This window comes from Paralichthys olivaceus, chromosome 18, assembly GCF_024713975.1.
Source record: "Paralichthys olivaceus isolate ysfri-2021 chromosome 18, ASM2471397v2, whole genome shotgun sequence".
Taxonomy (NCBI): Eukaryota; Metazoa; Chordata; class Actinopteri; order Pleuronectiformes; family Paralichthyidae; genus Paralichthys; species Paralichthys olivaceus.
Window position 1 is genome coordinate 5,953,536 of NC_091110.1, and position 27,937 is coordinate 5,981,472.

At 38.9% G+C, this 27,937-nt stretch overlaps 1 protein-coding gene across 7 annotated transcripts in view; it reads right to left on the reverse strand.

Moving 5' to 3' along the window:
- The window catches only part of tnca (tenascin Ca), a 45,490-nt gene extending 20,513 nt beyond the window's left edge, over positions 1-24,977 (reverse strand). The window contains exons 1-4 of one of the 7 annotated variants that reach the window (XM_069513776.1): positions 24,083-24,977; positions 10,061-10,253; positions 2,065-2,627; positions 66-1,379 (exon numbers count right to left, since the gene is read on the reverse strand). In XM_069513776.1, the coding sequence (XP_069369877.1) occupies positions 66-1,379; positions 2,065-2,542 (1,792 nt within the window). In that variant the 5' untranslated portion in view covers positions 2,543-2,627; positions 10,061-10,253; positions 24,083-24,977. Of the gene's footprint in view, positions 1-65; positions 1,380-2,064; positions 2,628-10,060; positions 17,440-24,082 lie in introns of those variants that run through there. The other 6 variants (XM_069513774.1, XM_069513777.1, XM_069513778.1 and 3 more) reach the window with 6 other exon arrangements.
- Between the last annotated feature and the right edge of the window lie 2,960 nt (positions 24,978-27,937).

Below are 27,937 nucleotides of genomic sequence, written 5' to 3' on the forward strand. Positions count from 1 at the left end.
AATCAAAAACTGCCAAAAACCTTTTTTTCCTGTATATTTGGACCAAACTTAACAGAGCTTCTTACCTTCAGAGCAGTCCTCTCCAATGTATCCCTCATCACAGACGCACTGACCGCTCACACAGCGGCCTTTGTCCTGGCAGTTGTTGAGGCAGCTGAGCTCTGCACAGCTCTCTCCTTCATATCCACTCTCACATGTGCACTTCCCGTTGATGCAGCGCCCCCTGTTGTTGCAGTTCTCTGGACAGGCAAGCACAGAGCAGTCATTCCCAGAGTACCCCTCCTGACACATGCACTTGCCATCAACGCAGTAACCTCTGGCCAGGCAGTCGTTGGGACAAGCTTTCTCACTGCAGTCTTCCCCAGTGAAGCCTTCGTCACAAACGCACTGCCCATCGATGCAGCGCCCGCGGTTCTTGCAGTTGTTTGGGCAGCTCAGTGCACCGCAGTCCTCACCAGTGAAGCCTGCATGACATGCGCAGCGTCCATCGATGCACTCGCCGCGGCCATAGCAGTTGGAGGGGCAGGTCATGATGCTGCAGTCTTCGCCAGCGAAGCCTTCATCGCACACACACTGGCCGTTAACGCAGCGCCCTCTGTGCAGGCAGTCGCTGGGACAGGAGAGCTCGGAGCAATCATCCCCCTGGAAACCAACATCACATGCACACTGTCCATTTATGCACTGGCCTCTGTTGTTACAGTTGTTCAGACATGCTAACTGGCTGCAGTCTTCTCCTTGGTAGCCTATGTCACAGATACACATCCCGTTGAAGCACGTCCCTCTGCCGTTACAGTCGTTGAGGCAGGTGAGTTTAGAGCAGTCCTCTCCACTGTAGCCGGCAGTGCAGACACATCGACCATCAACACAGAAACCGTTGCCTTGGCAGTTATTAGGACAAGTGGGTTCTCTACAGTCCTCCCCGGTGTAGCCCTCATCACAGTAGCAGGTGCCATTCACACAGCGCCCATGATCGTTACAGCCTTTTGGACACATAAGCTCAGAGCAGTCAAAGCCAGTCCAGGGTATGTCACACACGCAGTTTCCCTTATCACAGCGGCCGCGGCCTCTGCAGTTGTTGAGGCACTCGGTCTGAGAGCAGTCGTCACCAAAGAAACCATCTGAGCAAATGCAAATGCCTTCCACACACATGCCATGAGCTCCACAGTCCACAGGGCAGAGCTCGAGCGTGCAGTCCTCTCCAGAGAAGCCTTTAAAGCACTCACACTTTCCGTCCACACAGTGGCCCCGGTCCTGGCAGTTACCGGGACACTCGGCCTCAGTGCAGTTGGGTCCCTTCCAGCCAGGCTCACACACACAGCCACAGGTGTCAGTGCTGTAGTTTCCATGACCGTTGCAGTAAGGTTTTGTTCCTATTTCACCTATGATAAAGAAAGTAAAGGAATATTTTGACACTCATTTTGTTGTTATGAATCCTGTGGCATGGAATTTTTCACAACAATGTCAGTCTCAAGCAGATAGTTAGTTAGTTTAGCATCAAGACTGAAAACAGGTGGGGGAACAAGAACTATCCTTGCTCTGTCCATACAAGGTAAAATCCACTTACTAACATGTCTCAAGATCACAAATTAATATGTAATGTATTGTTTGTTTAATCTGTGCAAAAATCCAAGTTTTAAAGTAGAAAGTTATAGTTTTCTGGAAGGTTATGAGTGGGATTATTTCTTGTTTGTGTGCCATTTTGTCTTCCTACTTTGCACAAGAGTGAATACAATTATTTCCCAAAACGTCAAACTACTCATTCATGAATACATCATTTAGATGTGGTCCAAGGCTTATTTTTGGCAGCTACAAAAGAACACTTATTACTTTTATTGATATTACAGCAGTTTTTGTCCTCTACTGTATGATGGAGAAATACACACCCCCTCATTGAATTTCAAAGAGCTGTCTGACAAATGGATGGAACAGATGTGCTTTTTACTGAAGGAGACTCATGGGTATTCTTAATGGAGCACTTTTCAATGCAAATTCATAGAAATAATGGATTATCTTACTGTCGTTGCTGTAATATACAAATATAACTGACAGACAAATCACACCCACCTGTGACCTGTGCACTGCAGCAGGGCCTGTCGCTGGTGCACTGATCTCTCAAAGCTGAAACTTCTCCCTCAAGCATCTCCAGGCGGCTCATGAGCTCTTTCAGGCCGGGCAGGTCGTCAGCGCAGCCGCAGGCCTGACGAGGTATATTGATGCGGTGGGTGAACACGATCTGGTTCTCCCCGTCGACGGTGTGCTCAGTGATGTGATGGCCTGACGAAGCTGGCGAATCTTTGGGAAGAAGCTGTGTGCTCTGTGGGGCGTCCAGGTCTACTGAGCACAGCGAACTGGCAGGAACATTGATGTTATAGACGTGGTTGAAAACCACAGGATGGTCTGCACTGGGGAGGGTGACGTTATGTTCATTAGGGGCTACCAGAGTCTGTCTTCGATGACGTATGATTTTCTTAACAAGCCCAGCAGTTGATAAGCTGAGCAGAACAGTCAGGAGGAAGCAGCCCAGGAAGCTTCTTCTACCCATGGTAGGTGTGAGGATGTAAATTTACAAAAAATAAATATCAGCTTAACCTCTGACTAAAGGCTGACCCTGGTTAATGGTGAAGGTTCTGAAAAACAGATAGACAAACAGACAAATGCAACTTCAATGTAATGTAATTTTGAATGCTTAATATTCATCATTAAAAAAAGACAAGCAAGAAAATCTGTATAGTAAAATTTGCCAACCGACCACTGTCAGCCCAACAGCTGGTGATACATTCCTGCAGATGTATGTGTGTGTGGAGAGCCTGATGCAAAGAATGCCAAATCAGCTATTTGGGATTATTTGGGCTTTAAATTGGATGCAAACCCTAAATCGAACAATGTGTCATCTTTGGAAACGTGTATTGCCGGCAAAAGTTTCTAAAACAACTAATTTCCCCCACTCGAAATTAAAGACCAAATTATCCTCTGGGTAAAATGGATCCTCTGGGTAAATTCAGGCTGGGTAAAAACCCAGCCTGAGTTTACAGATGCATCCAATGATACATTCTCACCACACAAACTGTCTGACGCTGGACTACGGATGTGTCAGTGTTTCCGAAACAATCCAACATTCTCACTCACGTCATATCCTGACTGGTCTTCCAGGACTTCCAAGAGAATGCAGTCTGAAAATGCAGCTCCCCCCATTTATGATACAAGCTAACCACAAACACATTGTCCAACATGGTAAAAGGAGCCGACCTCTAAACTGCACTCACAGAATACTGCAAGACTCTTCCCCACACAACAGAGCTGAAGATACTAAAGCATATCCAGCTGCTTTTTAGTCTGCAGTGTTGGAGATCAAGAGCAACTAAATACAGTACTGAGCGAAAAGCAAGAAACAGCCGTACACAGCCCTGATTCATTGCTACAACAAATATGATTTATTGCATGTAAAGTATTAAATTATGGAGACAGAGAACATGTAGTGCTGATTGAGAAAGGATTTAACCCCAAGAATTTACACTTGTGTTGGCACATCAACTTCATTCACAGCACTGCTGCACATCAGCTGTTTTTCATGTTACAGTGTATTAACTCTGCTGTATTTATAAAATAATGTGAAAACCTGAGGAGAATAATCCTGTAGACACCACTCCTATTCGCCCACGAAATTGCTCAGATGACTTCATCAGCTGGACACGAGGAACACTATAATTTGTGGGATACAAACTCAAAGTAATGAATAGATTCATCCTCAGCGTGGGAAAGCCTCACACAGTGCTGAGTATCCAAAACTTTGGGTAAGCACAGGAGAATACCGGCTTCCTCCTCACTACTGGAAACAACTTGATTTATTACTCTTAGATACCAATGATATGATATCTTATTTAGTTCATCTCTGTCTGTCTATTCCCATACACATACCTCTTATCACCTTCACATATGTACGTATGTGTATTTTTGAGGGCTCAATGTACTGCAGTATCAAATTTTGCACGATTTGGACACATGCTACATTCAATATTAATAACCTCTGAATGAACAGATGACCAGCTCAGTGTAGCAGCAGCAGCTGGGACTCATCAACTCATCATGACAATGGCAACTGATTCTTTAGCTCAGGTCGCGCTTCACTGAATCTTGAATAAACAGGTGAACAGCTCCTTGTGCAGCAGTGGTGGTGCAGCGTCAGGATTCTGTGGACTAAGTCCAGCAGCCAGTCTCTACTTACTGGGGCTCAATTACTGCAGGTCACTTTTACAGTTTCAGAAAGAAATCACCAAAGGCCAAGAAAACGGCCCATTCCAAACAGACATGTTTAGAACGAGCACTGGAGTAGTTATATACCAAGAGCAATGATGCCATTATCAACACAGACATACCAAAAAAAAAAACTGCAAGGTAGATTTGCAGGTGAGTGTACTGTGTGTGGTCCACAATTTGTTCCTTCAAACCTCAGTCTGGCTGACTTCAGTATCTTTTGTCAAACATCTCATCAAACAAGCAACAAATGTTGACATGTCTATCCATCCTTCCATCTATCTATCCCTCCATTCTGCTTTCCAACTATAGGTGCTTTCAGACATGCACTGAACGCAACTTTTCCTGCCTGTCGCCATGTTACTGTTTGTAACACGACAGACAAAAAACAGGACGGATAAAAATATCTGTTTTGATCACTTTGTTGATTTAACTTTTTTATCCATCTGTATCTATCTCTGTAGCTTATCTGTCCATCCATCAACCTGTCTAACCACCTGAAAGGATGTCTGCCATCTGGTTCACCCTTTTGTCAGCTGCTATGTCTGGCTGGCAGAAAACCACACCTCTGTAAAGGGGTTGCATTTCTGCCAGTGACAGATTTATGGGATAGGTGCAGATTTTTTTGTGCGAGCACTGCTGACATGCAAACCAGGGAGATATGACTTCCACAAGGGAATCGCCCATGCAGTTATGCAGTAGAAATGAAAAGGCATGTGGTGCACTCAAGAGTTCTCATGAAATCGCCTGGAATTTTTATTATCATTACATAGATGGTGATACTCAGCAGTCAGGTAACAAAGATGCTCAAAGGAGCTTAGTGTTTCAGGCATCTCAGTGTAACCATGACTGCATTCCATCTTTTTCAATGATTTTTTCCCCCCTTGACAAGTATATTTATTATAATAAAGAATCCTCAAGAGATACAAAATCAAAACAGATCATGCCCCCTCCCTCCACAAGTTCCTGAATATTTTCAACTTTACAAATCGAAGATTGTTACATGAAGAAAGAAACCAAACCTTGCCTCAAAAGTCAGCCAGTCTTCCTCCACCTCTGATGAGCAGAGGTCAATACGATGCAAGATTTACTACTAACCTTTAACTATATGGTCTGGCTGTATAGAAGACATTTTGAACTCAACCTTATTTGTGACAGATGTCGTCAATCTTCCCTCGTATATGAAATTTCTTAACTTACATCCTCACAAACAATTTCAAAAATGATCCATTAATCCATACAAACCATCTACAATCACTGATTTACTTGGAATGACACTTACACTTGGATTACCAAATAATATGACAGACTTAACCCTGTTTGTAATACTTTAAGCTTGACACCTGATTATGTTGGTTTGTTTTTTCTCTCCGCCAAGTAGGTTATGTTGTCACCCCTGTCCATTGTCAACCGGATTATGCAGAAACAACTGAATGGATTCTCACAAAGCTTGGAGGAAGGATGGGACAAGGGCCAAGAACTATCCCATAACATTTCGGCATGGATCCAGACAAAGCAGCGAAGCCAAGATGTTTTTTTTCACTTTCCTAAACATTGCTTGATTTCACAGCCATATTTAGGGAACTGATATCCAACAGTGTGCGTAATTTGGTGCTACTGGATTGAATTTAAGGTTCAATGCATTCTTAGTGCTATTCTTTTTGTGTTCTTTGGTTATTAGTGCCTATATCTGGGAAACTGTATTTATTGGCACAAAAACAAATGTATCTGAAAACCCCTCCACAAGTATTGAAACCTCATGTTAGCCTAACCCAATTGTTCAAATGTAATTATTTAATGAATATACCATTATATTGTGAGTCTGCTGTATTTAATAATATCATCTATCCAACTCTATTGTTGATATGAATTCAACATTTAAAATATAAACAATCCATCCAATAGGATTCTCCAATATCACAGCCTTTTAAGTGGCAAATTATTGTCACTCGTCCACTATAAATTTTTTTTACTGTTATTATCAGACTGGTTCTGGTTTAAGTGTCTGCATTCACTTTGTGGACAATTTCGAGGAGAACTAGAATTAATTTTACTGTACAAGAAGCCTAAGATTTACATTTGAAGAAAACCACTGGTGTTTTTTTGAAGATTAGAGACTGGATGTTTCCTTATTAGGCAGCATCATGTATTCTTTTTACCAATATGACAAACAGTTTTCATAACTATAACCACAGTGCCTTTAAACTGTTGAAGTCAAGATATATGTACAAAGACGCCTCATCAATCGTCTCCTCTTCCTCTTTATTGTCCTGACCTTTGACCTCACCTCTGACCGGATGAACTCTCTCTCTCTTCAAGTATTTATACACTCCTTCAAGTGATCCATTTTTGAGCTCGAGTTTCACACTTGGACATCTGCTGAATGCCAAGGAAAAGGCAGGTCAGAGCTGGTGTTACAAATCTGAAAACTAGGTCTCGTAACGTGTTTCTGATCTCCCTCTAGTAAACTTTACAAGACACAAAAGACTGATCATTTACAGGGTTGGAGGTAAAGAATGAGTCCTTTCAAATCCTCAGCTTCCCTCTAACTACATATGTTTGGTGTTAAGATGCTCTTGGTTGCTTCAAAAGTGGCTTAATTAATGTTTATATGTTCATTGTAAATTAGTCTGAATGTTTTTGAGCTGTGCTCACCAAATTAAATATAAAACTAAGATGTCAAAGAGCGGTGGAAAATGTGTGGAGGCAAAAAAGCCTACATTTATAAATTCATCAATTATTTATAATTTCAATTCATTTCTTCCAAGCTACGTTAGCAATTATTAAATGTGTTGTATTGAGTGTTTGTGTTTCCTAATCGGATTTTAATGCTATTTGTATGGTGTCCTTGAGTGTCTAGAAGGATGCTGTGAAATGAAATGTATATCTTTTTTATTTTAAGACATATTTAATCATATGTGAACTGATCCATTTGGTGAAAGAAAACTGGAAAAAAAAAATTCTAAAAAAATTACACATATTTAACATATAACATATTTGGATCATTAATTTTAAATGTATGTAACTTTTTATATAGTTTATAGTCCACATCTTCATATGACAGTAAAGCATCAATAAATACATGGACCCAGGAGGATGGAAGGAGTAAATAAAAAGTAATTGTATACTCAGTTTTTGTCATTTAAATTTGTGATAAAATATATATAAATTATATGCCAACATAAGACATAAGCTTCTTAGCTACAGTGGCACTGGTTTATCAGATTACGAATAAACAACCTCCTGCAGCACAATCCACTGTTTGATTTACTGTAGTTTATAGATGTATAATGTATCCAGACAGCTCACACCAGATTAAACTAAGTGAAATAAGTCATTTGTAATGTTACCGTGTGACAAAGGTGGTTTTATATCCAAATATCCGTCATTTAAAGCTGACCTAAGGGTTGACCGAGGACATTTCTTTAGGCTATTGGGACATGGGAAGAAAATTTGGAGAGAAAATTGAAATAAATATAACCTGTTCACTAAACTATAATCCAGAGTTGCTGTATCTTCAGTGCTTTTCCCCCTCCTGGCAGTGAGAAGGGAACTTTTCCGCGTGGAAAAGAGAAACTGGGAATGTTGGCCCTTGACTGACGACATCTGTTTTGCCGAGTCAAAGAAAAAAACCCCATCGAGATTCTGTGTCCTGTGTCCAGACAACAGCTACGTCTCATAAAACGGCATTATTGCAGGGTGAATTTGATTGTCTCCATGTATGCCATCATCCAGATGAAGGTCTGATTCTGGTGACAAAACACAGTCAGGATTCCACTCTGATTTAAAACGCCAACATTCATGAGAACAATACACAGACAACATGTCTGGACACACTTCTGATGGGAAGCATTTGTGGCCAGGAGAGGGTTGTCTGGACTCTGGTCAGTGGTGGTAAATTAAGTGCATCTGCTTTATATGTTCATCTGTGATATTTCAGCTTTTTTATTTTCCAGGAATGGCACAAGTCTGATTGTCTTAGCATCTGGAACAGCTGGAAATCGCCTCAGAAGAAAAATAATTAGAGTCGTTACTGTAGCCGATAAAAAAATAACAGAAACTGCAACACCTCGTTAACAGATCGCAAATCAGATATTCTCAATTGATCAAAAGTATAAACTTGTGCGTTATTAGTCTGAACAGGATGCTGAATTCAATTTGGATTAAGAGATTAAGTGAGAAATTATTAAATTACTTTGGTTTCAGCTGGTTTGGTTCTTAAATGTATCATATTTGGACCAAAAAATCTGAAAATGTCACTTTGCACTGCAACATTGTAATGGACATTTAAAAAAAAAAGTCATCAGCAGATTAATCGGCAATGAAATTAAAACAGTTTTCATTTTCGGTTTTCATTAGCACAGTGAAATTAAACACATGAAATCAGGGTGATGGATATTGGTCAAGAAAAGCAACAGATTTGAATAAGCTAGAAACAGCTGTCAGTGCTCACAACCTCCACACCTGAATCTGGACAGATTTACAAGGTTGCAGGACCCACATGCTGCTGTTACATAATATTAAACACATATGTAGTGAAGTATTCTGTCCTGTAAAATTAGGACTTCACTTCATAACTTTTGACTTAAGATAAAAACAGACATTATCTGTACATAACCCTGTACAATGCCCTCGCTAACCCTCACTGTCACCACTTTCAGGCCACACAACTACACCTCTGTTTCTCCCTGGAATTTGGGACAGTGAAAAAAGATCCAACACACTTTACATAAAATGCAGAGGCGTTTGAAGCTGAATTACAATCAACCCCTGGCTCTTTGTGTAGAGGTCACAGAGAGGGGAACAGTGTAGGACGAGCCCTGGGGGATCTCCAGCAAATAAACCAGCTGTCCCTTTCACAGGGGTTTGTTCAGCGAGAGACCTTTCACACTCTGCTGCACAGGCACTTCCCAGGATGCACGGCAGACAAGATGCAAAACATCCTGGCCCCCATATCTGCAGATGTGTCATGATGTGCATTTTAGATAGGAGTTGCGGGGAGTGGGATGAGTCTGTACATGAGGAAATGAGTGATTATAATCTTCTTCAGCTGAAATATTCATTTTTGCTGAGTGTGGACTGGAAATGGTGACTCAACCCCACCACACAAAGGATATAACAGACGTTTAAACCCTGTAAACCACAAGACTTTGATTTCAATTAAGCAGCACTAATGGGCTGAGCGGATGAGATCTTTTTTCCTCCTAGCCCACACTCAGAAATCCTGTCAAGCATCACCCACTCTTCCCATCTTTTCATCTCAATAATGGAAAAATTGAACACAATGAAAACTCAACTGCACTGCTCAAGGTAATGTGATGAATCATCAAGCTGCAAAACCTCGCCAAACTCAGGGATACTAAACTTACACAATGGAGAGTTTTGTGTATGTTTTGGACACTGGTCTACAACCTTGACTAAATCAGTGAGAAGGTTTCTGGAGTGTGCTGGTCCTTCTACTACAGTTATCAAAGCTGTGGATAGCTCTTTCACATCCCTCAGCAGTCAGTCATCACCTCTGATCGTGCCAATGGCTGCTGTGTGTGTCTGACTGAGGAAGAAGTTGCACTATACACCAGGAATGTAGTTATAATAAGCTATAATATGTGCCAGACAGAAATCTACTACAGTATCAGCAAATGTTGTATGTGACTATAAATGTCTATATTTTGAGGTGAATATTTCTAATTAAATTTAAAGAGAATTTAACTCCAAAAGCACAAAGAAACTCATTTAAAAAGTCAAGAAAAATGACTTTTGCTGCACGGAATTCAAGGAAAGTTGAAATCTATAAAAAAGGTTTTCTTACCTGTGCCCCACACGCCCCAGCATGTAAGATGAGGTGTTCCTTTGAGTCTTCACACCTTCAGTGAAGCCAAGAAAACAATACGGTGCCCTGTTGTCTTGCAGCTTCTCCAGCAAAGTGGCAGCTCTGTCAGTCGTCTCTCAGCCAGCTGCTTATCCTCCCCTCAGCCTTCACAGCTCAGACCGGGCTTCAGCTCCTTCACTGACAGAGAGGGACAGCGAGAGAGTGGGAGTAAATGTCTTTTAAAGTGTGAGTGTTTAGGTCTGACCCCCATTGCTTTTTAACTCCATCCCTTAAATAGCCGTCATTTTCCCTCCCTCCACAGTCCTTTCTTCCCTCCCTCTACTGCAACTAATGGATACTGCGCTCGGCTGATGCCAGTGTGACTGGGAGTCATGAAAGAACGCGCGGTGCTTGTGGTTGAGCAGGAAAATTAGAGGGGAAAGACTGGGAATGAGAGGAAAGTGAATTCAGACTGTGAGGGCAGACAGACGTTTCCCTTGAACCATATTAACTTTAAGATAATGATTTATGATTCCAGTCTGCACAAATATGGCTGAAAAAATAATCTTGAATCGTTCAATTTTCTCCAACTTCATGTCATTTATCAGGAAATTGTTCCTCAATCATCTAAAGTCTACTTATTTTCATATTTCACACTAAATCCCTCAGCTCATAAAGAATCACAGTGTGAATCTTCCTCCAGCTCTGTCATAGTGCTGGATGGATCATTTCATATTTTAGGCACTTTTAACTGAACTGAAGAAAGAAATGCATGGCAGATTCTCTAATTGACTAGTAAGTAAATATCCAACTGGTAATACATTAATAAAACTATAAAGTAAAAGAGGATAAGTAACAGAGAGGAAATGTTTTCCTGCTTTAACAGTTTATTTCTTGCACAAACACTTACATTTTTATACATTTAACAGATGTGAAGAGCAGGAAACAGATTAAAATAAATGCATGCTGCTGTGAGGGAATATGTGACAAGTTGAACATGAATGTAAAACTGTGAGACTACTTGAAGCTCAGCTGGTGACACAGGCAAAATGCCACCATACGGACTCAAGACTCCACACAGTTTAATCTTAATATGATTAAATGAGGATAAGGCAAGCATCAGCTTAAATCTTTAAAGTGAGTCTGTTTCAGATAAAAAGAAGCAGTGCATGTTGTTGTTTTTGTTTGTTTGTTGTGAATACGGATATATAATAGACAACTTAAACTGAATGGGTTTGATTCAAGGCATGCATTTCTAATGGAGGCCAGTTATACTGTTCATTTTGTGAGGTCCTGTGAGCAACTCAGTTCAGGGATTTCCAACAACAACATCAAAACTCTGTACCAGCGGTGCATTTAAACTTGGCAAAGACACACGTCTGAGGTTTCCCTTGAACACTGTGCACAGAAACAATGATAGAAGCCGGATTTTAGACACAAAAGAGGCTAATGGGAATTCTTAGTTCTTCTGATTGTTCCAAATGTCTTTAAAATCCTTCCAATTGCTGTTCAGACATTTAACTCAAACCCACATGTTTTAATGGTAAAGTTTTCACCCATTTTTTTTGTGTGGGCCTGGAAAATTTTGGCCCAGATGCAGATTAAGGGGCAGATCCACAATTAGTTTTTTCCTTTTTTTAACATAGCAATACTTGGCATTTTGGACATTTCTGCAAATGTTCAATTTCTTGTGTATTTCTACTAGCGGAGAGTCAGTTGTCCAAATCTCAGTCTGCACTTTGTCGAGCCCTAAAAAATGAACATGCCAAGTATAAGATAAGAAGAACAGTTCAGATTTTTAGTATTGTTAAATACATTATCTTTCATTAAGTACACGTTGTCTTACTTTGGGCCTGATGGCAACATAAATGTTAACTTGTTTGGGTATCAGGTATTGAGAAAAAAAACTAATTCTTCGTACATCATCCTTCACTCCACCCTGAAAGATTTCCCTTACATACTGAGGACCATTCTGGTTGTTGAGGTATTTTAGTTTGGACTGAAGTGGTGGACTAAAAGACAGACCTTGCCATCGCTCCATGCTTGTAGCGAGACTAATAAAGGCCTGCACTCTGAAAATAAAATGTTACATAAACAGAGGAAGGAGGTTAAGAAAGGACAGTGAATGATAAATAATTCAATTACTGGTCACAATACAAGCTGATTTGTGTTAACTGCTGTTGCTGTAATCTCAGTTGTCACAATAATGAAGATTAAGGCCACAGTTGAAGTATTCTTTCATTATCATCCCTTTATTCAATATGGACACAACAACTTGGTCTATCCTATCAGAAAAAAATTTGATATTGTAAATAACTATTTCTCAAGGTTACTCATTTGAATTGGACCTTTACAAGAGTTGGTATTTAGGCTTGAAATTATTATTCCATCATCAAAATAGGCTAGCCCAAAGATTTTTTTTGAATTCATATTTTGTTGGTGAGGAGTTACATTTTTTTTTTTTTACTAATATCGTAGGTACCACACAGAGTGTTAAGTATGTGAACAAGCCCTTATAAATATACTGTATGTAAATATTCTTTTAGAAAATGTGTATCTGAATTTGGAGATTTTAAGTGCACGTCTGAATGCAAATAAACAAAGAGCATAATCTAATCCAGCGCCTAAATGGATTTGTCACTTTTCATTGCTTAGTGGCAAATGAAGCCACAAAAATACAAAGACACTATACTGTCTGTACTTGTAATTCAAAACAGGAAGCGTGTGCATGTCTCATACAGAGTTCAACAATGTGTTAACGGTCTTCTTATAGGCAGGATGATAAAATCATAAAATCTGCTACCATTCATCAAATCAAGTCTTCTGCTGAGTTTCAGAAGACCCCAGGGATCTGGTCTGAGGGAGGGTCTCTGAAGACTGAGAAAATGTGTGTGGAACAAAGTAAATAGGTCACACTGTGGCCCCTTTTAATTTAACGCTCCACATGTGTTTCACACGCACTGCACACTGCAATACAGCCCATGTGGTTCAGACCCAAACCACTGAACATTTGCAGGATATTGCTACTGACGCTATAATCAAATGTCAGTTTATTACAATAGGAAAATGAAGAGAAAAATGAAATAAGACACATAAGTAATGATGTTTGCTTCCTAAAAAGAATTACACACATCAGTGAGAAGCAATTTAGCAGATGATCATGGTGGGGCAGTATCACAAACTAATGTATTTTGGGGATTTTAGATCACAAGAACAATGATGACGTTTTGAAGTGAAACTCAGGTTGTTCACCTGATCTACTGTGGAGCATGTTGATCTGCCATTGCCATGGTTTCTATTTCCAATGCACAAAAGGGGGAGTTCACAGGGAGATATTCTGTTTACGCTCAGGGATCAGTTGGTCATCAATGTGCCACCTTGTGGATATACTTTGTAATGCTCTCGATACACATTATATACGCAAGCAAGTATGTGAGCAATGACACTGGCCTTATGCACTTTATCTAAAAAAGAAAAAAGGAAGTCCTTCTATTTGAAGGGAGAAAATCAATGAACCATTTCACTTGCCACTGTATTATCGTCAAGAATTTACTACAAAATGAATTCCCTCGTTCACTACCATCAATCCTGTAAGCCGCCTCCGCTTGTTTGTTGTCTGTCTCAACTTTCTGCAATTGGTCTGAAAGTCTGAACTAAATAATGTTCTCACACAGCAAACACTCTGAACTATAGTACGGTTTGATCCAGACTCAAACCACCTTTGTCGGACAAAATTTTGGTCCATTGGTCTGGACCGTGGTCCAAGGCACCTTACAAACCTTTTATTTTGGCTTGAACTAATCGGGGAATTGAGAAGGTCCAGACCAAAGAAGGTAGGTGTGAAAGCCCCCTTAGTCCAGACCGAAGTGGTGGACAGACCCTCAAACAGTCCAAACACTACCCTGAAAACAATGCTAGCAACTCAAGCCAACTCTGTAGGTCAAACACACATGAAGAAATCTGCTGAGCAGATGGCTCTATGAGGAGACCAAGACCAGACCAAAACCAGTGACTGTTAAAACAACACAGGTGTTCTTGTGTTGGAGATTAAAGTAGGCGTTACTGACACTTATATTCCACAACTTTAAAAGGATCCAATTCCTGATCCTGAGCTTTGATTCAACATATGGCCAAAAAATATGAGTCTAAAATATAGACTAGAAGAAGAACTCAGCTTTAGCTTCAACATGGCAGAGATAAATGTGAAGTTAGGATTTAAGAGAAAAGTAAAGCATAGGATTTAAGAACACCCTAAATACATAGCAACAAAGAAAATCAAATTTGGAAACAATAGTTTTTAAAATTTTTAAGATGGTTCATTGGTTCAACCTGCTCAAATGTAAATATGAATGTTTTTAGGAACATGTGACAGTTAGGGGGCCATTCAGTCTAGAGCAGAGTTTTTAGATAGTGGAGTTTGATTATCGATAAATCAAACAGATCAATAGTAACTTGATCATCTTTGAAGTAACCTAATTTAAGAGGTTCCCAAACATCCACAGTTTGTATATGTAATACCATAGGAAGATATGTATGTATTAGTATATGTTTGTAAATTAGGGGTGTCTCGCAATCCCAAGTAGGTATGGGCTAAATGCATTAACATGACATAGAAATAAAATATGGATGCTTCAAAACACTGGATGTTTACACACTGGATGTTTACACACTCCATGTGACACCCAAGAACCTGTCAAAGACTGATTTAAAATAATTGAAATAAGACAGGCAGAGATACATCTAACCACCCTGCCAAAGAAGACTTCTGTTACTGATGTTGATGATACTTACATAGTGTTTATTTACGTAGGGTGTACAATCAATGTACAATCAACTTTCAAGTGGCTTTAATTAAGGAGGCACACTGTATGTTCTGTTTGATCTTTACTAGTTAAAGAGGACAAACCTGAGGAGGAAACAACAGGGAGCAGTATGACTAAAAACAAAGTTATAGTAATATTAAACCCAACTTGGAACTTCTTGGTGACCTGCCTCACTTGTCTCCATGCACAGTTTAGATATATATTTACAGCAGTGCCAAAGTCCAACTATCCCTTAATTACAGATTTAACTACACTGAAAAGGGATGTTCAGTGACTTAGAAGTTTGCTTATAAACATCACTGCACTTGTGCCTTTCAATCAACTTTTCTTGGAGTTGTTCTTGGGTCCTTTACAAAGTAGAGTCAAGCCAAAGTTTGCCTTTCACATTAAGAACGCATCAAGAGATTTCAACATTCCGGTGAGGAGTAGCATCTGAGCAGAGCATGGAGAGAGCAAGAAATGACGTCTATATTCCACTGCATTTTTGTTTGCAGCACGTCAAAAGCTTTTGAATCTCATTGTCAACGTCAACACATGCATGGCACCTGTTTTTCATCCTTATCATATATATGTATTTTTTTGTTTTGCATCATTCCTGTGTTAGAAATGCCATCTTGTGCTTGCTCATATTTTACTATGGTTCCAGAGCAAATGTCGCTGTCAGCTGAAAACAAGAGGCCGCTACCTTTACATTGATCTATGCAAATAAGAATTAGCAATATAACGCAGAAAATCTGTACACTATGCCACCCTCAATGTCTGGGCTCACCGTCATGCAAAAAAATATATTCACAATCTGCAAAAACACTATTACTAATATAGTTTAATAATTTTTGGAGGCACTATCCTTAATTGTTAAATTCAATACAAGAATAATTTGAGGACAAACAAACAAAAACAACTAAATAATTAGGTCATAGTCCAAGATAGCATTGTGCCAAATGTGTTCCTCTGGACTTTAGGATTTTGCGTTTTTTCCAGTGGGCTCACTAGATTTATAATCAACACACTGTCAGTAACTCATAAACAAAGCAACACAAAGAAGCTACTTCTCAGATGACCTCATTTGTTTTAATGACCCACTACAACTTTTACAATAACATGACAAACTACATCTGCCAGTGCTTGGTTTCAAGATCACAGCTGGTCAAATAATGAGAGCAGGTGCATAACATCACTACAGAATAAATCAAATACTCTCAAATGACAAAATATTGGCGCTGTGAGGTGAGCAATTTTGGAGCTTTGTTTTATGAAAGCTCAAAATACTGTATCATCATATTATATCAAAAATCTCAACACTGGTGAGATGAGTTACATAGACCAAAACCACAAAGACAGAGAGCTCTGCAACCTCAAATGTAGTAATACATCCTCATCCGTCTAAACCTGCGTCAGCTACAGTCCATGTGCAGACACAGAGCAGACCAGAGATGTCACAGCTCACACAAACATGAACTAATATGGCTCTGAAGGCATCACAAATCTCCCACAGGTCATTCCTGAGGCTTGCAGGGACATCTGCTGCCAAGAGCTTCTGATTGCAGTCACTACTGAGGGTGCCTTCAACCACAACCGCAGACTGCAAACTGTGCACAGAGATCCCACTCGCTTTGTTGTCTCAGTGCGGTCGCTCTAATAAGCTTGTGCTGGTTGCAGATTAGAGGATCTGCATGTCCAGGCATTAGTTTAAGGATTAGAGGGACACTGGTAAGTGATCTGGACTGAATTTGACCCTCTGTCAGCAGCTGTTTATGCTGTGTTGAGTTAGAGGTTAATCAACAACAAAGCCTGGTATCCTTAATAGGATCAGTGATCAGTCAATCATTACTAATAGAGTTGTGATTAGAAGAATTGCATTGCTGCTTGGATCTTATATTCAGAAGGTCAGGTACATGCATGTATTGTGTTTGGAGTATGTCTTAGTCTAGTGGGGTTTGACTTGACTGTACCTTACGAACAGGTACACACCTTTTTAAAGTTACATGAAATTATTTTTGTTTCAGTATAACTATCACTGCAATGAGAGTAGGAGTCTATAGCCATGCTAGCAGCTCTGTAAGTAAAAAAGAAACCTGTTTGGGCGTTTCACACCTACCATGTTTGGCCAAGACTTTGAGACGATTCAGTCCAAAATGAAAAAACAATTGTGAAAGGTGCTTTCGACCAAGGTGTTGACTGATGGACCATAATTTTACAAATTCAAATTGTACATTGATGGTATAATGATTGAATTACAAACTCATGCATAATGACATTACAGTGGCAACAAAATTCTTCTTATGAACCAGTTCTTTAATGTTCTACTTTCAAAAGGACAGACTATCCCCCAAAACACCATGTTAGTCTACAAATGAATCAATGTCATGTATAGGTAGATACATTCCATGGTGCTGACGGCAAAACATATGCATGTCAAACTAAATTTCTTACTGCACTCTATTCCAATGTAAAACAAAAACTCACTGTATTAAATATAGATAATGTAGCAAAGACATTAACCTTGGTTTGGACCTTGGTCCACACTAACTCAAGTTTAACAGGTATAATTTTTATCACCTACCATTTGTCAATTAGCACTAAACACAAAGTGCAGCTAAGACTGAAAGGTAATTAATTTGATGATGAAGCGAAGTCTTTAAAAACGTGGAAAATAAGAAGATAAAAAACTTCATTACGATATGTCCTTTGACAACCTTCTCGACAAAATCTTTTCCACTCATCTAACAGACGAAAATGTTTCACTGGACAAATGAAAACTTTGAGTTGCTTTAATGTTGGCAAAAGTTGTTGTTTCTGGGGATCACTTAAGTTTTAGATTTCATCCTCTAGAGATTGTGATGGTCTGCAGAAAATCACTCCAACACTTGGTGGAACGGTCCTCATCCCGAGAGCCCCACCAAGTGTGCCAAATGAAAAAAAAAATAATTGAATGGGCGGAATAATTCAGAAAACTGACTAGTCATTATTTGAAAACTTTGATAATCTTAAAATAGTGCCCCATCATTAAAACTAGAGTAATCTTAGCCTAGTGTTGCAGTTATCACTCCGTACTTCATTTTCTCCTTTTGATCAGTTAATTTGTTGAGTTAATAGTCTTGTTGAGAAGGAGAGAGAAATTACCATCGTCAATTAAAACAGACAAAGAAATAAAAGCAGCCATTGACTGCGTTATGAGGGTCTTTTGTCACTGTTGCATGCTTCAGTGAACTCAGTGTTGTAAAGGTGTTCGGAGCTTATTAACCACACAGCTTCATGAAAGCACAGGAGATAATTCAGCGTGTAGATATTATTCGTCTCAGCTAGAAGTTTATAATAAACCCATTACTTCTGCATTGGCCTGATTATAAATATATATTTTTTAACTAGAAATGGTGACAAAGTGCAAAGTTTTTATCACAATAGCAGTGAAGCTTTCCAACTCAAGGACACAGTGACAACTGCATTTTCCCTTCAACAAATCGTCTTAAGCACTAAGAGCTAGCATTACACACTGCCCCAAAATAAATCAGCAAAGTCCCAAAAGACAAGAATCTCCCAAAGTGAAGCTGCAAATGTGTCAACTAAGATATCATGCTTAACAATTATTCCAAGGCCCCAGTTAGACAGTAATTGTCTCTCGGGAATTGATGACATTCATGCCAGCTTCAGTCCTGCTAAATCTCTGTTCTGCTTAGCATATTTCTATGAACAAAGGAGCTTTGAACTTTTAAATGACAGACAGCTTGAGGGTCATTTTATTATTTATGAATGCAGCTTCTCTTAACCTTTTTGACATGTGACCCGAGCAATGTTGGCAGCTTAATATTGTGGTGTAAAAACATGTCATTTTGTGTTCAGCTTATCCTTCAGAAGTCATGGCATGCAGCTGAATAGAGTCTCAGATAAGTTATAACTGGTGCTCTCTGCAGAGCTGTGTTTGCAGCACGGTCTCGTTTTCCAGGCCTGCCTCATTCCATCCAGCTGACATTTCCCCCACTGTGGGAGATGGCTGGCCTTCACAGAGGCTACCCAGTCTGGCCTTAGTTAGCAGTTACTCAGTGCTCCAATGCACGCTGATGCAGGAACTTTGCTGCCTCCACACTTGGACGACGGCACATGGAAAATGTGTGGGAGCACGAAATGATCGTTCTCATTCCTATGACATCATTCATTGTGAGGTCCTAGTTTTGCATACATAAGAATAGTCAATTAAAATGTGGTAAATCTATAAAGAAATATTTAATGATAACACTTTTCTTATCTAAGGCCAATTTCTAAAACTTAATTGACATTATGGTGCCAAAACTTGTGGCATAAATTTGCTGGCACAGACAAAATCCCATAAAGAAAAAACAAAAACACTGTATTTAGTTCAAATGCTTTGTTTACACACTAAATACATAGCATGGTTGAGTGAAGGCAGCACTAACACACGACAACAGCATAACTGGTCTGGGATCAGACAGCGCTAAATTATTTTCTCCAGTCTGTTGCTGACTGATGTGCAGGTGAACCAGCCAGTCATATATATCTTTCAACACTGGATCTACAGCATGGAGGGCATAATACATATAAAATACAGCTTGTCTAAAATAAATACATAGAGAGACAGCATGTTTCATACTAGCTCTCAGGCCACATTAACGCAGCACAGAGCACCATTTCTTTAGACAATGATGTCTGCAACTGATCAAAGATAAAATAAAATAAAAGCAGGTTGGGGATGCATACATTAGATAGGAAAATGAAATTTGGTTCCTCTGTGTAATTAACAATCTCAACAAAACCTGTACTGACATTGACATGGAGATGATATTTTGCAGTTCATCAGGAGGAAAGAAATATCGTAACTACATCTGGACCACCATCACCACATTCATCTACTGGCACAGGAGTCAGTCCTAGATATTTTACATTGGTAAACCCAGGGAAGTGGTGAGGACTTAAAGGTACAGTGTGTAAAATTTTGTGACATCTAGTGGTGAAGTTGCATGTTGCAGCTGAATACCCCTCAGCTCACCCTCCCTTTCCAAACATGAAGGAGAACATGTGGAAACCTTCAGTTGTCATAAAAACTCAAAAGGTGTTTATTTTGTCCAGTTTGAACTATTGTAAAAAAAAAAAAACATGGTGCTCTCCGTAGAGAGGACACCCTTGATGTAAATATTTTTTTTTTAATTTAAATATAAAGGCTCCATTATAGGGTAAAGAAAACAACTTTTTTTAAACAATTTAGATGAAACACAGTGAAAACATAAGAATTATTTTACATTCAATTTTAGCCATTAGATCCCTTTCACCTAAATCTTACACACTGGACTAAATATTAGAGATGCTTTCTTGACAGTGCAAAATAATCTACCAGGAATGAGGGTTTCCTTGTATTTTATGGGCCCTTTTTGTGTCTTGCTGGACAATGTTGAGTTGCAGGAAAAAGCAAGTGCATTTCTGTGAATAACCCAGTCTTGTTTTGGTGGAGCTCTGTGCATAGGCTCCACAACATCATCAGGCTGGTTCTATCCATGTGTTTTTAGGGTTAGGGTTAATTTCCTCATTCACACAGTCAATATGAAAGCACATATGCAAGCATATTATTTTGCTGAAATTTGCATTGGGAGAAGTTTAGAATCCTTATTGGACATGGGTTTATTGTCCAAGACCTTTGCTGACATTGCTTGTTCTGATCAAGAGATAGCAATCTCTTACATTCCAATATTTCACTATATCAGCTCAGAAAATATCTGTGTGAAGCTTTATACACATGACATTGATCTATAAATAATAATTTCTAATGATGTAATTGACCACACTCATGGAACAGTCCTATCATAGTTATATCAGTGCCTTTAAGATACCATAAGAAACAAGAACTGGACGTGGGTTTTTAGAAGAGAGTCATTGATGGGCTACAAAAAGTCTTAACTGCATTTCAGTTTCTAAATTCACAAAAAGAAAGAAATGGTCATTAAATTTTGTTGATCACGATTTTTAAATGTAGACCACAGGTTCAAACTTACAGAAGGTTACAATCTTTAATCTTTTTCATTTTATTTTATTTGATCAATATTTTCTTCTGCTGAAAATTTGAAAATGTAATCTAAAATGCAATCACTTTGTCCCAATCAAGTTACAGCATAATATATAAATATTTGAAAATTTAATCTAGCAAAAAGTGGGATCGCAGAACTTGGTCAATCATCGAAGAAATAATGCTAAATATTGTGGACTGCACTGGATAAAATGTGATAGTGAGAAAAACTAATTGACTCTTTCTCCAACTGGTATATTTCAGTGCTACTGCTGTTTTTTGATCGATAAAGGTGTTTTACCACACATTAAGCCTTCTGGCTCCAGTGGATTAAAATATCTCTCTTTACCTGTTGCCATAGTGAATCACAGTGTCAGATCACCATTGATGATGGCAGGTTTGCACTCACTGCACATATTCTTAACTCAGAGTGAGTGTATGCAGAGATAAGAGCTTCATCTCTTCTCATTCACATAGCAACCGTTACAACAACACAACAGAAGCTGCAGTCTGAAGAAGTCAAAGCCACCTCAGGAGAAAACTTTAGCATGGTCAATGCGTGACAACATGATGCTAATTGTATAAAACGTTGTAGGAAACATTAACACATGCACACACAAACACGAAGTGCAACCAAATATTTACCAGATGTGGTCAAGCCATTTACAAGAGTGTTGCACACAAATTTAGAAAAGGAAGAAAAACAAAACGTGCTGTCAATCAACAGAGGTTATTTCCTGGAACAACTCATACAACTTTCCAGAAAGATATACAGCAGTTCAGTCACCCTTCAGTCACCTTTGTAGAAACAAATGCATATTTTTTTTTATTTTTTTATTGTTTGCCCATTTTTGCAGGAAATCTTACTCTTGTTTTATGTTTATACCAAACTGAGACATATCTGTCATTTCCAGCAGATATCATCATTGTTAGAGATAAATATGAGATGAAGAGGAGTTTAAAATGTAGCAGCTGCTTTGTGATCTAAACACAACAGATACTGCACACAGCCAGGAAAATGAGAAGTGATGTCATGCTTTTCAGGCTATTGGAAAATCTGATCAAACTACTGGATTAACATGTCTATGTTAAGTTAAACATTACTGTGTCAAGTGTATATTAATAGGATTAATTACTCTGGAAAGTAATCAAAAGCTGATATGAAACGACTGTCATTTAGAAATTTAGGATTGAGAACAAGTTTACATTTCAAGTATACAATTTATACAATTTAGATTTGTCATCAAGACTTAGTTGTGACTGCAGCCATCTCCCTTTCAAGACTTTGCCCCCATCATATAAAAGATAGATTACAAAAATGTGAAAGTCAAAGTATTTTGCACTGTTTATTGTAGCGCTGTGTAAATTGTCCCTCTCTTTGTCTCACAGTCAGACCTGTGGAACAAATCACACCTACAACACTGGCCCTTTAAAAACATCCATAAAGTTTTCACTGTCCTTTGTTGGCAGGCAGGATTCAACATGGACTCTGCTTGAACGTTCACGCAACTAGCATACAGCTCTCTGCAGGTAGTTGTAACGCATGCCACGCGCACCCTATTTAACAAAACCAATCCCTAGCAATAGCGGTGTGGTGGGTAAAAAGAAAGACAACAACTCTACAGGTCGGATGACAATGTCAGTTTTTCATATATTGGGTCATAAACCATTGTATTAGCAGAGGTGACTGACCAATAGAGGGTGCTAGGGCACCGCCACACCATTTCTCCCCATCAGAGACAATAGTTTTCAAGGTGAAATTGAAACTTGATGCAAGTGAACATTCAATGGACTGGGAAGCAACAAACCACCAAATCTTTCTGCAGAACATGAGTGACGTGCTTCCAAATATGAAGTCAGACAGTGGTGAGGGCCAGGAGGAGATCAGTACCACAGACATTTGTGTGGAAGACAGCAGTGGAAGGGATCACCTTCAGATAAACTTCACTGAAACTGAACTTTCAGCAGGAGATGAAAGAAATCATAATCCACAAAACTCTCATGACTCATGAGATGTGGCGTATAACCTCAACCCAGACAGCCAACATGTGCAGTTTTTTGTTTGATACATCTATTGGCAAACTCATCTCCAGTCTGCTTCACTCATGTTTTACCCCATCCAACCCAAACTCTACAAATGGTGCACCAGCTGTTCTTTCCATGCACATCAGGTCAATAAGGGACATTTCTGATGGTTTACGTGGGGAAGAGCTACTCATTACCCCTGCCTCCATCAAAACCCCAAACCAACCAAACAATCTGCTGTGACCATGACAACTGGACCGCTGCCTTCAGATGTGGGCGACTGTGGGAGGTACAAAATGTCTGTAAAAGCTACTCAAAGATTTCATGGCACACACACACTTACCACACCACACAATTCATCCCACAGTGAATTTAAACTTTAGGCTAATTTTAATGGTAAATTAATTTAGATTTCACAAATGACCAATTTAAGCCTAAGATTTTCTCTGTTTTCTAACATTCTACATTTAATATCTATCTTTGTTTCGAAGTGTTGGTCATATAAATGAATTATTATGAAGAATAACCCTAGTTTGCAACCCTAACTGCCATTACACTTGTAATCCTACAATTAACAAGTTATTTTCAACAAAAGCAATCACACTCACTGTCGTCCGGTAAGACAAACATGTAGAATATTGTATTGTACTGCATGAGTGATTCATGCAACTCTACAACTGTGATGCCGGTCCCCTGAGGATAATGGAGATTTGACCTCAACAGTTTGACCTCTGAAACACTTTAAGGGTTGTTTATGGCATCTGTTTTTGTTTGCTCAAAACTGCCAGTTGTCTCCAGGAGAATGTGACTATGGTCTCTAAAACCATGGTGAGGAAAACACAAACATCTCAAACAGTGAGACTGATAGGGGGAAAGCTCAGTGATGCAGGGAGCTTGAACGGTGGATGTCGTCGGTCTGAAACAGATGTGCTGAAAAATCAGCCAGCTGCTGTTTTCAGCAACCCTTAAACAAAACCCAAAGTGGCATTACAGCTGTGAGCTATTTTGTCCATGTTGTTTTCTAGTTATTAGCATTACAAAACATCAAGTGCTCTATTTCAATGAGCCTGCTGTCTAAGACCAAGCATAGTCTCTCTAACAAGACGTTTGTCAATTTAACTGAAGCATCAGAGTAAGACAAATCAGTCATCATTCAGCACTTACAGTATTAGACTTCAGCTCAGATCCAACTGAAGCAGATTAAGTCCGGTAGTAGACGCTTCCATCAGCGAGGTGGAACAGAAAGGCAAAATAGAACACGGACTAATGTCTGAGAGCTTCAAACATGATCCAGTATCACAGCAGGAGAGGTTTTATCCATTATGAACCGTCGTTTGATGTTTTTAAAAGAAAAGTAAGCAATTAATTTTTGTTGAGCGGAACAAATTGGTAATGTTTGTTGGTGTTCTCGTAGCGAACAGTGGTTGATATGTGCACGGGTCATCTGCCTCCCTGCAGGAAGTCTGCAAAATAAAGGAGCCAAAATCAATACTGGTAATAAGCCATCAACTGAACAAAAGAGGTCATTGCATCCAGACTGAGACAGATTAGAGCTGGCGTGCTTGTCTGGGTACAGTGGTCTGAACACTCCACAACACTGCCAAAGGAAGTTTTACTACCATCATTTCCTTTCATTAAATGTCCTGTAAAATCTATTGTCTCTATGACTTTACTAGAACACATATAGATGGCCATTTCCTTTTTTTTTTTTTCTTGTTTTCTAACACATTATAGCTTAAGTTCTAGCCTACCTCAGAGCTAGTCTTGATCCCCTTTTTTACTGTGCAGTATTTTATTTCCTCGACTAAAACAGGTGAAATCAATTTTAGTGAATCTACGTTTTGCCAATATAATATAGCCTGTGCATACAATGACAGGGGTGGTCATTTTTCTTTTTTTTTTTAAAAGACATTTAGACAATCTTGCATGTAAGCACATTTTGGACTCAAGGCTCAATAAAAGGAGACTTCTCATTATAACAAGATCCTTATAACAAATTGCTTTAATCATGTATCACTCGTTGCAAAATTATTTACTTTAAAAATAAAGGTTTAAACATTGTGCCATTTTAATTTGTTATGAATAATATGTTTAAGTGATAATGAAAATGTCCAAATTTCATAAAACTAAATTTTTTCTAGTCTAATCTGACAAAAATCCAATCTTCTTTACTTGAACATGGACATTAATGTAGCTTTAATTCTGATTGAATGTCTACAACTCCTGGCTGAAGAGGCATTATGTTTTAGGGGTTTTACTTTCTATAGAAGAAGAACTTTCTGCAGGGTTAAGTTACAACCAGCCCAACACTGAAACACATACCTTTCATTTTCAGAAGAGACAACGCATCATAAGGTCCTGTGTTAAATCTGTCGAAAAAAAATATTTTGCATTCAAATTGTTTAGAGGTCAGCAGTAAAGCTGACATGGATACTTTACTGGCACCTTTGATGTGTTTCCTTCAGAGGCTTCCCTGAAGGGATCCTTGGGAAACTAATCAATTGGCCCCTGATTTATGTAGTTCCTGACAAACAAAAAGTATTTGGAAGTTCTCAGAACTTGCTAGCCAATACTAACACTTATGTAATTTCCAGGACCAAAATAAGACTTTCCCTCTTTCACTGTAAATGTTGGATGTTAATTCTACCTCAGGGCATTTCTTGAGACTGGGAGGTGATGAGTAAATCAGGACTTTTTCACCAGTTTTCCTCTCTTGTGAAATCTGAGGATGTTAAATGCTTCCTCAGAGTATCTTCAGTTGACTTCACATTCCCATAAGAAATACTTGGACAATTTTCAACCTTATTTCCATGCATTAGCCATGAGAGTTACAGTATAATGCCCATAATGCTTCAGAATGATTCTATCACTGCAGCAGAGGCCAAGAACAGTCAAACAGCTCAGGCTGCTCTTATGGCTTCAATAGAAACACTTCTCAGTCACTTTGAATGAAGTGACATCATGCCTTGCCAGACTACATTTTGGTTCTGGCAAAGCTCAACTTTTCAAGCAACAGTGCAGGCACCAGTCAATCAAATCCTAATTTAATAAATACTCAAGTGCAGTTGTTCAATCAAATCACCTTAACATAAATACAGGTCCTGCCAGACATCAAAGATGCCTGGAGAGAGGAGGCAGCAGCAGCTGGTGAACCTGGTATCTGTTCATCTGGTTGTGGATTTTATTTCCTGTATATTTTCCTTTTGCATTGCATGGACAGCTACCATTGCATTTTAGCACAACAGTAGCTATGCTACGTGTTCTGCAGCGTATCAAGGATGTGTCATTCTTAAAATTCCAATACACATCTCTTGTTCACAATACTGAAAGTATAGATAAGACAGAGACATTTTAGAGCATTTCATCTGTAACAACTCCAGAAATCTCTGTCTGTCTGTCTATCAGTCTGGCATGGGTAGAATGAGCACTGCTCCAGTTCTTCATCAATATTAAAAATATATCAGAATCTGCTGATTATTCCTGATAAGAGTCTCCACTACGTTGAACTACCAAAGCACTTCAGCAGCAGTCACAGAGTCCAGTCATTGGCTTGAACATAGTCCAACAACCAGACTAAAGTTTAGGAAAACTAGATTAACAATAAATATTTGCTATCTGATTGAATTCACCATGGTTACATCAACTAGGAAGCAACAACAGTTATTGCAAGCTATGAATCCGAAGCTTCTCACATTTACTTCTTTGCTAATAAAAATAAATCATGGAGAAACAAATGGTTTGTTCGTCATCAAGCTGAATGAATGTGGGTCTTTTTCTGACCAGGAACCAGCACTGGGAGTGTATCCTAAGTAATAGTAAGCTATATTATGCATCACTGTAAGAGCATAGTTCATGTAGCACCATTAGCATTATGTAACTAGAGCCAAGTGAGCTCAACAAGAAAACAGGCCTGCACACAACGCTGCTGCCAAGTGCTTCAGGATTCCCACCCTCTGAGAATAAAATCATGGAAAAGCCCAAACAGGTTGTGTTTTGTTACTTGAGTGATGTTGTAAACAGTTTAGTCCAAACCTTGGGAATAACTGCAGGCTGTAAATAAATTGATTCTTGAGTTTTATATGCTGTTGAATTCAGTTTCACAAACTAAATCTGACAACTGTGGCAAGCTAGTTTTCACTTGTTTTTAAAGTAATCAAGACAGTGATTTCTTATTAGCAATGATTTAAATAAATCTAAAATCCCCACAGACTAATGTCCTCATTTTTCTGGACTGTGTTTAGTATTGGTTTCCAGGAAACCTCTGACTGAGCAAAGTGAGCATCAATACAAATATTTTCCAAAAGTGGCTGACAAAAGACCTGACTCTGCATATTTGGCTGATCATTAAACTTTTTAACAATAACAGTGCTGCCTGCTCTGGATGAGATTAAGAATCCATCATGGCTGGACGCAGCAGCAGAGTTTAAGATTTCTCACATGCAGGATTCATTGGTGTTGTATTTACACTGTTAATACCAGTTTAAATACATTTATGTTTTCTATATTTCTATATACTTCCTTCACCCAAGTATTGTCTGCTACTTATTTGATGTCTTTTTGCCTCTGTAACATTTGCGGGACTAGTAAAGGAGTTCTTATTCTTATTGCAGATGTGTATTTTGGCACAAAACAAACAACTGTAATTCATAATGTTATGTGTCATTAGACTTTTACTTTCAAAGATGAATAACTGGGTCAGAAAAAGCAAAAACGTAACCACAGCCAACATCAGCTTGGTGATGAAAGCAATCTAATATATCAGGTAGTTGTGAGACGACATCATCACTGGAAGTTGATACAACAATTTGGGGTGATCATGGGTAATCACAGATTTAAATGACACCATGTTTTTGAGCTTCTCTTCATTTAAGGATGGAAGCACCCTCTAATAATGAAACCTTGAATTGTTTATAAATTGTAATTTCTAAGCTATTCATTCTTACATTATTTTGGATTGGCAAATTGTGAAATGTCCCTCCAACTAAAGTTTATCATTTCTTTCAAGTAACAAAACCTTTT